A 14,872-nucleotide genomic window follows, 5' to 3' on the forward strand; every position below is an offset into this window, starting at 1 on the left:
TTTTCTGGTGGCGCTAGAGGCCAGAGGCAGGGCGATGGTGGGCGAGGCAAAGCCCCAGTTTGCTGTAGGTGTAACAACAGGCATTTCGGCGAGTGTAGACGTGGTAGCAGCGGTTGCTTCACGTGTGGACAGATGGGACATAGAGCGGCGAATTGTCCCCAGGGTCAGCAGCAGCAGAAACCGCAGCAGACCTTTATGCCACCACCTGCACCACTCCAGCAGATCCAGGGTCCTAGTAGCTACGGCCAGGCGAGTCGAGGTGATGCTTATCACTATCAGGGTGATGCTGTCCCTTATGCTCCGGGGTAGTATCAGTATCCCCAGGATCCCTATTCCCAGGGTGGCTATCCTCAGTATTCGGGCGGCTATATGCCGTATCCTCCAGCTCCAGCGGGTGGTTATTAGTGGTATCAGGGAGGACAGTATCAGCAGGGGGAGATTGCCACTAGCAGTGCAGGGTCTTCGAGACAGTCGGGTCAGCCCAGTCAGGGGCGTGGTGCTCAGGGACGCGGTGTTCAGGTGAGCAGAGGCCGCGGCGGGCGTCAACAGGGACAGGGGCGTCTTCCCAATATTTCTCTGCAGGACGCTCAGAACAACCCAGACTTGATTATTGGTAAGTTGAACATTCTTGGTTGTTTTGCTAGAGTCTTAATTGATTGTGGAGCTACGCATTCCGTAATTTCTCATACATTTGCTCAAGTGACGCAACCTCGCCCCACACCTCTAGGGTACGATTTAGAGTTCGCTATGCTTAGAGGAGAGAGATGTGTTGTAGATTGTGTGTACCCAGGATGTCCAGTGATCGTAGAGGGTGTTGCTTTGTCAGCCGATCTTATCCCGTTAGATATTGTGGACTTTGATGTGATTCTGGGCACGGATTGGTTGCACTTTTATCGTGCCAACATTGACTGTTACGGGAAAGTAGTTACGTTTCACCGACCTGGACTACCTGTGGTTACTTTCGTGGGTGAGCAGAGTGGGGTGAGACATGGCGTTATTTCGGCGCTGCGAGCGAAAAAGTTGTTATCTAAGGGTTGTCAGGGGTACCTAGCTCATGTGGTGTTAGACGAGGCTGTTCCTAACAGAGTTGAGGATGTGAGAGTGGTCAGACACTTTCCTGATGTATTTCCCGAGGATTTACCTGGTCTACCCCCAGATCGAGACGTGGAGTTCACAATTGAGTTGCTTCCAGGTACTAATCCTATTTCTTTAACTCCTTATCGTATGGCTCCCGCGGAGTTAAGGGAATTGAAAGTTCAGCTGCAGGAGTTAGTGGATAAGGGATTTATCCATCCTAGTACTTCGCCTTGGGGCGCTCCAATGTTATTTGTGAGGAAGAAGGATGGAACTTTGAGGCTGTGTATCGATTACAGGCAATTGAATCGGGTAACGATTAAAAACCGTTATCCATTGCCTCGTATCGATGATTTGTTCGATCAGCTGAGAGGTGCTTGTGTGTTCTCTAAGATTGACCTGAGGTCTGGTTACTATCATTTGAAGATTAGTAGGGATGATGTCCCTAAGACGGCGTTCAGGACTCGTTATGGTCATTACGAGTTTCTGGTTATGCCATTTGGGTTGACGAATGCACCAGCTGCTTTTATGGATTTAATGAATCGGGTGTTTCAGCCTTACTTGGATAGATTTGTTATTGTCTTCATTGACGATATTCTGGTGTATTCTAAGTCGAAGGCGGAGCATGTTCGACATCTTACTTTGGTGTTGAAGAGGTTGAGGGAACACCAATTGTATGCTAAGTTTAGCAAGTGCTAGTTCTGGTTAGATCAAGTTGCGTTCTTGGGGCACATCATTTCTGCTCAAGGTATTTTGGTGGACCCTCAGAAGGTTGCAGCTGTGGAAAGTTGGGAGCAACCACGAACCGTCACCGAGGTGAGAAGTTTCCTTGGCTTGGCGGGGTATTATCGGAGATTCGTTAAGGATTTTTCGGTGATTGCCTTGCCACTGACGAGATTAATGAGGAAGGATGTTAAATTTGAGTGGGATGATAGGTGTGAGCAGAGTTTCCAGCAGTTGAAGCATTGTCTCACTCATGCACCTGTTTTGGCACTCCCAGACGATAGTGGTGATTTCGAGGTTTATAGCGATGCTTCCTTGAATGGTCTGGGATGCATATTGATGCAGCATGGTAGGGTGATTGCTTATGCTTCGCGGCAGTTGAAACCTCATGAGTTGAATTACCCTACACATGATTTGGAGTTGGCTGCTATCATCTTTGCGTTGAAGTTGTGGAGACACTATCTTTACGGAGAGAAGTGCAGGATCTTTACAGATCACAAGAGTCTCCAATATCTTTTTACTCAGAAGGAACTTAATCTTCGTCAGCGGAGGTGGTTGGAGTTGCTCAGCGATTACGATTGCACGATTGATTATCATCCTGGTCGTGCGAACGTAGTGGCTGATGCACTTAGCAGGAAGTCACAGGGCCGTATTAATACGTTGTACGCTAGTCATGTTCCTCTTTTGGCTGACTTGCGTGCTACGGGAGTGAGGTTAGAAGCAGAAGATCGAGAAGTGGCGTTACTTGCTAATTTCCAAGTTAGGCCGATACTTGTTGATCGGGTACTTGAAGTTTAGGTAGCTGATCAGGAGACTCAAGAACTTATTCAAGCTCGAGAGCAAGGAAGGAGGCGAGACCTCAGAGTTCGTGATTCGGATGGCATGTTGATGTTAGAGGGTAGAATGTTCGTGCCTAATAGTGTGGAGTTGAAGAAAGAAATTCTCGATGAAGCACATATCTCGGCTTATGCCATCACCCAGGAGCTACAAAAATGTATCATACCATTCGACCATTTTATTATTGGCCGGGTATGAAGAGGGAGATAGCCGAGTATGTGAGCAGATGTGCTGTTTGTCAGCAGGTTAAAGCAGAGAGGAAGAAACCGTTTGGGTTGTTGCAGCCGCTTCCCGTTCGAGAGTGGAAATGGGAAAATATCACTATGGATTTTGTGTACAAGTTGCCGCGTACACAAAATGGCTTTGACGACATTTGGGTGATCGTTGATCGGCTCACTAAGTCGGCTCATTTTATTCCAATGAGAGAGAAGTATTCTTTGAGCCGTTTAGCGGAGTTGTTTATCTCGAAGGTTGTGAAGTATCATGGTGTCCCAGTGAGTATTGTCTCGGATCGTGATCCACGATTTACATCGAAGTTTTGGGTGGCTTTTCAGGAAGCTTTGGGCACGAGATTACTTTACAGTACGGCGTATCATCCACAGACGGACGGTCAGTCAGAGAGAACTATTCAGACCTTGGAGGATATGTTGCGAGCTTCGGTGTTGCAGTTTGGTGATGCTTGGCACCAGTGGTTGGATTTGATGGAATTCGCTTACAACAACAGTTTTCATTCGAGCATTGGTATGGCGCCATTTGAGGCCTTGTATGGCAGAGCTTGTCGCACACCGTTGTGTTGGTCAGAGGTTGGAGAAAGAGTTTTAGTGGGTCCGGAGATTGTCGAGGAGACTACCCAGAATGTTCAGGTAATCAAATCTAACCTGAAAGCAGCCCAGGACAGGCAGAAGAGTTTAGCAGATCGGCATGCTACGGACAGAGCGTACGAGGTTGGAGTTTGGGTATTTCTGAAGCTTTCACCGTGGAGAGGTGTAGTGAGATTTGGAAAGAAGGGGAAGTTGAGTCCCAGGTACATCGGACCATACATGGTCACAGAACGAGTTGGTGAGGTAGCTTACAGGTTAGAGTTACCTCCGGAGTTGGCTAGAGTGCATAACGTTTTTCACGTGTCTATGCTCCGACACTATGTTGCTGATCCATCTCACGTGATACCTCCTCAACCGTTAGAGATTAATCCAGATTTGACGTATGACGAGGAACCGGTGACGATCATTGATTGGAAGGAGAAGGTTCTGAGGAACAAGACGGTGAACTTAGTGAAAGTTTTGTGGAGGAATCATTTAGTCGAGGAAGCTACGTGGGAGACAAAAGATCGGATGAGGGATTTGTATCCTCGTTTGTTCTTTGATCACTAGAGGTTATACTTGGTTGTTTTGAATTTCGAGACGAAATTCTATTAAGGTGGGTAGGTTGTGACATCCCGTCCCGGGATTTTTAAAATGCACACGTGAAATGACACTTTTACCCCTAGCCCGTCTCTTTTACGTTCAATCGTTATTTGGAGCCTGGTTGGCATGTTTGGAACCATACACGTACTCCCTTTCTCTCTGTCTCTTTTTCCCTGTTTCTCTCTCTCTCTTCCCCGAGCTCCCTTCTTTCTTCTTCTTCCTTCAAACGTACGGACACACACACCAAGAACCATTATACCGTAGCAGATCGAGGAAACCAAGGGTGCAGTCGTGATCGTGAGGTCGAGGGGAGCACGATTATACCATTTTCAAGTAGGAACTTCGACGTTTTCACGTCGATTTCACAAGCTCCGATTTGTGTACTGTTCATGCAAAAATTATTCATTGAGTTTTTGGGATTTCTAAGCTCGTAGGTAGCTTGGTGGTGTCACGAGGAGCCCAGGAGTGTTTCGTTGGAAGTGTTTTGACGTCGGAGAAGCTTGGTTCGAAGTTGGCCGAGTTTTGAGTTTTGAGACAGGTATGATCGCGTGGTTTTTAGCTTTTAAAAGTTGTATAACGTGATTCTACTAGTCTAGGGCTTTCTTTTGGTCCATGAATCATGGAAAATGGTTGAAAAATGAAGGAGAATAGTGAGTTTAAAGTTTTCCCAGTTTTCCGGTGATCGGAGTCCGGCGAGGGTAGGCCGGAGAAGAAACAGGAATATTCCGTTAATTTTAACGGAATATTCCTAACGGCAATAACGGTATCCGGTTAAGTTTAATGGAATATTCCGGAATTTTAACGAAATATTCCTGACGGCGTCAATTGACACCGTCAGTGTGCATGGCACGTGGCCGCGCGTGGGGGCGCTTAGGTCCGTGCCCATTTTGACGCGTGGGGGCGCGTGAGAGGTCCAAAAATTATTTTAAAAATATGTTTGTGATCTTGAGGTTGTGTAGAGCACGTTGGTATATTCAGTTGTCCAATTTGAGCAATGTATGAGAAGTTATTACGAGAAGTTGATTATGTGCCTTAAAGTTAACGTTTTTATAGTTATTTCGCATATAGGTGACACGTACCCCGAGGACGAGCGTTCGCACTCGAGGCAGGGGGGCTACGACCCTTCCACTTACCAGTGAGTGGGCTTTTGTTTTCCGTATATACCTATATACATTTATATTCCCAGAAACCGTTTAAAAAGGGGTTATTTACGTTATGCCATGCACTTTATTATTATCATTTATGCATAATTGCATGCATTAGTAGTGGCTTGCATAGACATATGCATATTGGGTGCTGTGGACGCACAGGTAAGTGCCAGGTAAGTGGTATTCATATTTACTTTCAGCAGTAGTTTGAGATGCTTAGAGAGCTCATAACTTGCACCCCCGGTGTTAGTGCTCTCGCCCAGAGTAGGGCACAGTCCTTCACGTGATGTTCACCTCCCGCACCACACGCTCAGCTTGGATCCAAGTTAGGTGCACAGTCCTGTCGTATAGACCACATTAGGTGGTTTCGACTCGTAGGTGACCCGCGATTATTCGCACAACCTTCACGTGATCGTAGCACTAGAGCGTATATATGTATTACACCCAGGCCTGTCGTACAGACCACTTTAGGTGGTTCCGACTCGTGGGCAGGTTCAGTTATTGAGTTTGAGATTTGAGCTCTATATGCAGCCGTACAGGTCACGTTAGGTGACTCTGGCTGCCAGATTATATGTTATCGTTATGAGATATACCTGAGCACTTGCATATCATTATGAGGTTCCGGCATGGCATATTATTGAGCATGATTGGTATACCCTTGAGCATGTTTGGCATATTTATACATACGTATATATGTTTATTTCTGGGAAGTATACAGGTTTTACAGCAAGGGGTTAGATTATATTTTGCTAAATGGTTTTCAAAGAGCTTTGTTTTTGCCCACTCACGCTTTTGTTTTGCGCCCCTCTAGGTTCTAGTTGATTAGCAGTTTCGGTGGTATTCCCAGAGGATTTCTCCCGGCTTTTCTGACAGATACTCACCAGCGTAGGGTCACCTTCGGGTGTACTTTTATCGCAACTTTTCCTTTGGGCTGTTGTAGACCTGCTCTGAAATTGTATCTCACTTACTAGCACTTGTTTTAGTACTTTGTATGCTAGTTTTAATTTAGTCGTACTTTTATATTACTACTTTATTAGCTTCCGCACGTGCACATGGTTACGTCACCTTCGTGTGACGGCCAGCACGCTCCGATCTCGGTCGGGGTGTGTCAGAATTAAGAATACAACCTATGACTGTTAAATTTGAACTTAAATCTACTTCAACTGTTGTTATTGTTGCTTGTTGGTGATTATCCCATCTATCATCATCTATGTATACTAAGGCTTTTGTGCCTACTTGTGCATTGGTTAATCCTGCTATTCCAATTAATATTGTTCCTATGTGAATCTGATTGAAATGTGATTTTCTCAATGCATAACTGCTTCCTTACTAAGTAAATTAAGTGTAACTTCTTTATCAATACAGCTAATTTCATGTTAACTAATGCTACTTACAATTCTACTTCTATTTTTTAAATAAACCTAATTGATATAAATTGTATTTATTTTTCTGTGTTTTCTTGAAACTTCTTCTAATAAATTCTTGTGCTTCTTCTTCATTTGGATAAATATCTTCAGCTCTAACTACTTCTTTTCCTTTTCTCCTAAAGAGTTCCATTTTATGTTATCCAAAGGATTTATCTTAGGTCTTCTAATATGATTATTTGTACTTAAAGTTAAATTTTCTAATTTTTCTAACAAAGATGGTGGAAGTGATGAAGATGCGTTATGTAAAACTTGATTTATTTCTGCTATTTGTTCTTCAACTTGATCTAATTTTTCAGCCAAACTTAAAACTAATTGAATAATTAAATTATTTTGCCTAATGGGAATATTACTACTAGCTACTTGTGTTGAAAAAATTGTTAAACATACTGGTCCTTTATCTAACTTACTAATTTCTTTCAAAGCTTGGATATATTTTCTACTAGTTAGAGAATTGGTCATTAAACTAATAATCTATCTATTTTATTATGCAGTTTATCTACTTGTTCACTCAACTCTTTTTGCACTAATTGATTTTTTGAACTTCTAATTTTAACTGCTTAACTATTTCTAATGATCTGAGTCTACTTGCTTAGGCTTACTATCTATGACGTCAATAATCTCTTTTATCTCTCTTTTGCTAGCAAATCTTTGAATATTTTTATTATTATCTTCTAACTAAGATGTAATATAATCTCTAATTGTTTTTATGGAATTTTTCTGAAAATGCTCTAACAACTGGTTTAACAAATGATTATGCTTATTATTTTCTAATTTTATATTTTCTACTTGACTAATAATAAGATCTATAATACTATTGGCTTGTGGATTTTCTTCACTATGCAAAATATGATTATGCTTTCTCAATGGAAAATAAAAAACTAAACTATTTTGATCTAAGGTTATTTTTCTTTTTTGTGGTTCACTAAATTCTTAATTAAGGTAATTTATCATAAATTATAGTCTACCTTTCTCTAAAGTTACGGCTAACTGGTTTCTTAGAAACTCTCTTTCTTCTTTCAAGGTCTCTAAAATTTGATATGTTGCTCTTTTTGCTTCTAAAACTTTATATTGCACTTCTATGTAATTATATTTACAAATAAATGAAGGATGTTCAAGATAACCAAGATAAAACTTCTGTTTCTTCAAAATCCTGCTAATTCTTTTGGATATATATGCTAATCTTCTCCTTATACTAGTTATAGTTGGGTGTCTAGGACAATAAGTAACTGGTGGTTGTTGTTGATAAGGTCTATAAGGACAATAATATATGTTATTCATACAAAATTAAACAAGTGTGATATTAGTTATGTTAATGACTTCCGTTCTCAATGCACTTTACTATTATAATTATACTATTAAAATGCTAGACTTGGCTCTGATACCAAATTCGTAAAGCAAGCCTGGTTAAATAATCAGATAGCCATTATAACAATTAGACATAAAATCTTGCACATGAAACTCGACATGTTTTAACATGACAGCCACTCACAATGCATGTATAAGGTCTTAACTATTGAACTCAAAGGTACGATGAACTCAGAGGTACCCTGGTTAATGTTCAATTATTTGTATGGCAAGCATTCAACTATAACAGTGTGCTCAAACAAAGTATGATCATCAATTTAGCAAGTTAATAATATAACTACAATAGTGTTTCTCTATTTTGGACTAGAAGTTTAATTAAACAAATACACTAAAGAAGGAAAGAAAACTTACTTAAGACTTGGAGATTGCTTGAATCTGTATACTTGAACTTTTGTTGATATATAGAATGTTTACAAAGAAGTGTTTACAAATGATGCTAGGAAGGTTTCGGATGCTTGAGTGTATGAGGATTGAAGTATGGTGTGTGTACAATGAATGGAACTCCTCTTATATAGATTGAATGAGGATGCTACGAAAAAAAATAAAATTCTTTAAAAATGAATAATGTGGACATCTCCTTGGTATTTGTCATTTGTCACTTTGCTTCTACTGTTGCTGAAATTGTCAGCACTGTTTTTGAAACGTGATCTAACTTATTTGTCTTCTTTTGCATGTGAACTTACTTGTCTTCTTTTGCTTTGTCTTGATAAATGCATGTGAACTCTGCTTGCCTTTTCTGTTTGAAGGCCTTCAAAGGCAACCTTGGCATTTTTGAAATTATTTGTCCTTATGGTTAAATGAAAGTTTTCTAGGATGTTTTGGATAGTTTTCCATATATAATATGTATATATGTATATCTACCACAGCTAATTTAATCATAAAAGTTGAGTTGTTTGGTGAGGGAGGCTGTTTCTTGCTTTGATTTTGTTGTGCTTTTGGTTCTGAAGCGCGTGAAAAATAGGCAACGCTTTTTCTGTCCCTATCCTGTGGAGTCGGTCCTCAGCAGATCAGACTAGTCTAACTGTCTAAGAGTTCTCCACCAACCCCACTAGCTGGCTGCCTTTTCCTTGGAGCCACAGGACATCTCTCATTGCCTACTTATATAGTCGTTAATATGTATGCACAAGGATTTTGCTAACCACAGTCGCCCACTTGCCCTGGGCAACTCGCTCGTTCTTGTATATACACTTGCCAGGACAACTGACTCATACTCGTATGTACAATGAGTTTTGTTAGGAGACGACTGACTCAAGCATTGTTCCACTGCACACGATGTCCATACGATATACAATAATGGTTACTCTCACAACCTTTTCCCATTGATCCTAGTATGAGGTGGTGATTTTGATGCAATGTCTGTTCTGAAAGAGGATTTCCAACCTTTGCTTAATGTAAGGAGGCAATCTAGTTAGCAAAGCAGTGAAAGCACTACTGCTACGATCTAGGAATACCGAATACAGGACTGTCTACATACGAAAATGAAGCCTTAATCATTGTCACCAACACCAGTACATCACTAGAAGTGGTCATCAAGGCCTTAAAAACATGCTTCAGTGAAAGCACTACCGCTACGATCTAGGAATACCAAATACATGACTGTCTACGTACGAAAATGAACCCTCAATCTGTCAATCATTGTCACTGAAGCCGATACATCATTAGAACTGGCCATCAAAGCCTTGAAAACATGCTTCCGGGAATGGATTGTGTAAGACAAGAAGGGACTAGAGAATAGGACTACGATGCAGTGTTAAGACTGACTGAAGAGTAATGTGAATATTATTTCCACTCTGGTTTCACGTAGGCTTTGAGGGTGTACAATGTTGTCTAGAGGCCGACCGGCACTTCAAACTGAGCTGCATATGAGCATAGCCTATCATTCTGGAGGCAGTAGGTAAACTTGTATAAAATGGTTAACCAGTTTAGCAGTCTAAACCAGTTCCAAAAGTGCAAGGTAGGATTGTGTACAAAGTAATACCCCAGCTACCATTACCCGAAGAAAGTAGCAATTGTGAAAAGCAAGGTTAAGCTGCAATCACACGGTGCAGCGATAGTGAATTGTACGACTACTAAGCTATATAAGAAAGGGGCAGAACAGTCAACGAAGTTGGCTTAATGTCAGATGCTACAATGTGCAGTTTCCGCTATGGTGTTTTCGGTGTTGCTGTTGGCCAAGCGCAGTCAGCTTGGACAGGATTAGTAAAGGGAGGTTAGTTTGTTACTAGATTAGTTTCTGTTCTTGAAGATAGACGAATTTTTATTAGACTCGGGGCTTCGTTTTGAATGGGGAAAATACCCCATATTGTGCTCTGCATTCTGCAGAAGTCAAAGGTAACAAGTTACAAATGAAAGTTGTGCATTCTTCATACTCTTTTTTGTAGTTCTATAGCCCACAAGCTTCGCAGTTCTTGTTCGGATGTTGGTACACAGAGAGCAATATATCACAGCAAAAATACTATCACCATTGTAGATAGATTAAGCCTTCATCAAGAAATGAATAACAATGTCCAACTAATAGATTCACATTCACAACAGGAAAAATCCCTATTTCCACCTTGATTATTGTATTCTGACATCACATGGGTACATCTTCAAACATAAGTTGTCAAAAATTGTTTGCAAAAGCAATATTTATTCAAAAATAAATTAAAAGAATGGGAAATAAACACCAGAGCAAATTGCAGCAGCAGTATTTAATCTATGGAAGCATAACTGTAATGCCGAACGAAAAAGTATCCAAATTTACCTGCTAAAACAAAATTGTTCTATAGCTACTCCCTCTTGAGAACCAATCTCCATGGTAGATTCAGTTGAACAAAATTCAAAAGTTTGTGTCTTGAAACTATTTCGCTTTCGTAGCCAATGCACTTCGAATAACAGAAGCCTTCCTCTCAATCGAATTCTCCTCCAAACTAGTATCCCTATAATACTGAGAACTCTGATCATACAAGGAATGATCATCCAACCCATCACACAATGCAGAAAAGTCCTCCCTCCTCAACAAACCATTATGCAATATCGAACAAGCACCGATATAAGCCACTGCCATCTTCATCTCCTCTTGTATTGGCCGGCTCAAAACACCCCAATTCTTCAGACTTACAATCGTCCTAAGCGCCGAAAGGCGCATCGCATTGTGTGCTGCATTGAAATGCTCTTCGGGTGAGCCCTTCACAGCATCAACGAAAGGGACCATAAGCCAAGGAAGCAAAGGGTACCCTCCATCTCCTATCAAGTACTGATTCACAGCCACCCCATTGACAGAAGCCGGAGGAGAATTCAACAACTTTCCCGCTTCAATATCCTTGTACAAGGTCGACGACCTTAGTACTCTTGAATCACCCTTATTGCCACGAAAACCGGCGACAATGCTGAGAATTCGTGACGAAGAATCCACCATGATTTGGGCAGCAATGCTTTCTTCTTGCACACCACCATTTCTAACAATCTTAAACCTTGTGCAGTCAATCACACCGCAACAATTGGGCAAACCAGTTTGGGTTTCGAAAGCCGCCGATACAGAATCAAGCTCATTTGGGTTGGGAAATTCAATCCAGAACCGGTAATTGGTGCAAAGAACTCGGCACAATTGCTTGGCGCAGAACCTGGCCACCATCTCCGAAACCCCGAATTGCTTTGAAATTTCGGGGTAGCTGGAGCCGGTGGACAGCCGAAACAAGCCCATACCCAGACGGAGATCGGCGGAGAGATTGAGAGGCGACCCAACTGGGTCACGACACTCGAGCAACGGCTCGAGTAACCCGCAGAGCCATTCGAAGGTGGACGAGGTCATTCTGAAGCAGTTTCTGAACGAGTCCGGGCTCCGACTCAGACCGAGTCGGACTGAGTCACCGCCACCAAGTTCATGATCGCTGTCATGGTCATCGGGCTCAGATTCCCGTTCTGAGAAATGGGTTCGCTTTCGTTTCCGGGAAAGGGTGAGGAGGGAGAGGGCAGCGGCCGTTTCGTGGGATGAGAGGAAATTGTTGACAATTGGGAAGGCATTAGCGGCGGAATTGGAATCGGCGGAGTTGGGAGAGAGGAGGAGGAGGACGATGAGTTGGGAGATGGAAGAGAGGAGAGCTACGAGGGTGGCGGATTCCATTTTCTCATAAGCGTTTCGATTTTGATTTTGTTTTTTTTATTTTAGTTTCTTGGGATTCGTGGGATTGAATATCTCTGGGAGATGAAGTACAAAGGCACACCTGGCTCTTGGTTCTTTTGTACACTACTGGTATTTTGCCATCTTGGAAGAATCTTTTGGGGCACGTGAGAGCGTTCTTGGGAAATTTTGGTGGACATTTTGATGTATTTCAGACTTATTTAGCACTTCACGGTAATATTGTATATCAATGATACAATTATATATGTTTAAATTTCTTATATAGCGTCTTATAATTAGATTGAGATACGATTACTTTGATGTCATCAGTTCATGTAAGTCCTCTCAGAAGCACGTGAGAGAATTCTTTACTTGGAATTTTTTGGTGGTTTCCTAATGTGAAAGATTTTGTGCTTGAAGGGGTTAATGACTTACATACACTCTTTAAGACGTCACTATGCTATCGTGAACCAATCGCATTGCATTATTAGTTTTAAATTTTCTATACCATGTTACATTATTGGTTGAAACACCATTATTTTGACATTCTTGTTTTACGTAAGTTAAAGGTCACGTGAAGAAATTCTATATTTGAAAATGTTAGGATACATTTTAATCTTAATGTGCAAGATTTGGGTCTTCAAGAGACTCCAAATTTACTAGCCTTCCATTCATTGTTTTTCAGTTTTTCTTTTTTACTTTCTTGCCTTTTCCCTTCTCCCAAACAGAGAAAAGAAAAGTTAAGGAAGAGACAAGGGAATGTGTCTTGAAGCTTTGAACTAAATCGACGCGTATACTTGTTTAATGGATCATTTCTTGTTAGTTGTATACGGTGTTATTCACATACTTTTTTTTTACTTCCTACATATATTTTGGTAATTTTTGGTTGTCGATTGAATGGATTGAGAATGATTAAATGTTAGAAATTAACATGCGACATGTGAAAGGTAAAAAGAAGTGTGTGATAGTACCATCCATACCATCCATACTAAAAAGATAGGATTTATATGAAAGAAAATATATTCGTTTTATGATCAAAATAGTAGGGATTTGTTTTTTTTTTTTTTGTTTCATATGCTATATTCCACCTTTGATGTGAGATTTAAGGTTAAAAATTATAATTGTCCTTATTCGTTGTGGAAATTTCAAGCTCGAACATTTGCACACTTGCATGTTCAAACACGAAGCTAGTTCATTTAACTATGGAAAGAAAAAAACACAAATGGGTTATAAACATACAATCCATGATCTATTACTGTGCCAAGTCGTGGGGCAATTGTTGCATTTTGTTGGTTAAATACGCCCCAAACATGAACAATAAATTTTATCTATGAGTTCTATCGTATATTGAATTGGATTAGAATGGATAACTGCCCTATCGAAAGCGCATTGAAGGTAAAGACCAAACAAGGCCGTATAAAATTCAAGCATACTTCTATGAGAAAAATGTGCTTTAATAAACCAAATGGGTCAAACGGACTTTGTATATGGGTTTAGGTTTCGGAGCCCATCTTCGATGTATAAATTGGAAGAGTCATCTGAACAAAGTTAGGGCAAGTGTTGGATTGGCGTTAAAAGCATTTCTCTCCAACCCACTATATCTTGGTCGAACCCTCTCTTCTTTTCGTCCAATGTAGATTAATGTAGACTATCGTTTGTAATTATATAACCAAATTGGGTCAAAAAAAAACAGTAGAAAAGTTTGGTTAAACTGGCTCACTAACAAGCTTGGATCATGTTAAAAACCCCATCAGAACTGTGGGTTACAAACTCTTAATTCATTTTGCCAAGGCCCAATATTGCACAACATGATTTTTTTTGCATATTGTAAATAGGAGTGCTAGCAACCTTTGCACTAATCTATGCATTGGGGACCTTTTCACTTACCAAGCGTCACATGTTATTTTGTACATAAAAAACAAGATCTTTAATGCTTTTAGCTAGGGATTAAAAATGAAAAACATAAAGGGTAATGTTATTTAAACCATATTTTGTGAACCAGAGGACGTGGTTGTTGGTAAATGGATTATTACTTAAGTATTGATTATTGTACTTATTTTCTATTGGCGGCACATCAAATTATTTGCAATTTTGATCTAAAAAATTGGCTATCTACATTACTCAAACATAAAACATAATTTCAAAAGCATTAAATGTTTTGTTTTGTATAAAATAATATATGACATTTGATAACGGAGTACCACATGTCTCGACAAAGAAGACGATCCTCATCATCCAAAAAACCAAAAACCTTAGGAAACAAAATAGGGATTGCAAAAAACCCGATGAGATTCGACGAGAATCTTGGCCAAGGGTCGTCAGGGATGACTGCAGATCATCGAGTTCTCACAAAAAATTGGTGAACCATGGTGGTCTGGTCTTGGCTTCAGGCGAGGTTGGTGATGACAATTCCAAAACGGTGTCGTGCTTTTTGAGTTCAGGCTTAGAGCAGGGAAGCTCCATGTGGGCTCAGCTCGGCTCAGGCTACTGGCCTAGGTGCTGGTAGCTTGGCGGCGCGGCTCAAAACCGTTGATCGCATGGGTTTTTCAAACCCCAAGTATTTTTTGTTTTTTTTTGTTTTTTTATGTTTTTAATTCATAATATCAATTCACATAATAGCAATAATTTGAGTAGAATGCATCCACTATTTATGTAAAATTTAAAATTCATAGAATGTAGATTTCGGTTATGCATTATGGTGAAAGTTTATGTCATTATGGCTAAAAAAAATATCGAGATAAACACCATTGTTTTGGAAGAACCTGAATTGTGTGATGATATTGATGAACCAAT

At 40.6% G+C, this 14,872-nt stretch overlaps 1 protein-coding gene across 1 annotated transcript; it reads right to left on the reverse strand.

Moving 5' to 3' along the window:
* Window positions 1–10,289: 10,289 nt before the first annotated feature.
* LOC137726853 (protein ALP1-like) lies at window positions 10,290–12,234 on the reverse strand. The gene has a single exon (XM_068465809.1). It carries the CDS (start codon window positions 12,080–12,082, stop codon window positions 10,820–10,822), a length of 1,263 nt encoding a protein of 420 aa, XP_068321910.1. The 5' UTR covers window positions 12,083–12,234; the 3' UTR covers window positions 10,290–10,819.
* Between the last annotated feature and the right edge of the window lie 2,638 nt (window positions 12,235–14,872).

This window comes from Pyrus communis, chromosome 2 (assembly GCF_963583255.1).
Source record: "Pyrus communis chromosome 2, drPyrComm1.1, whole genome shotgun sequence".
Lineage (NCBI taxonomy): Eukaryota > Viridiplantae > Streptophyta > Magnoliopsida > Rosales > Rosaceae > Pyrus > Pyrus communis.

Excerpts from the sequence above, each read along its gene's own strand:
- LOC137726853 (XM_068465809.1), bottom strand. The coding sequence starts at position 12,082 with ATGGAATCCGCCACCCTCGTAGCTCTCCTCTCTTCCATCTCCCAACTC.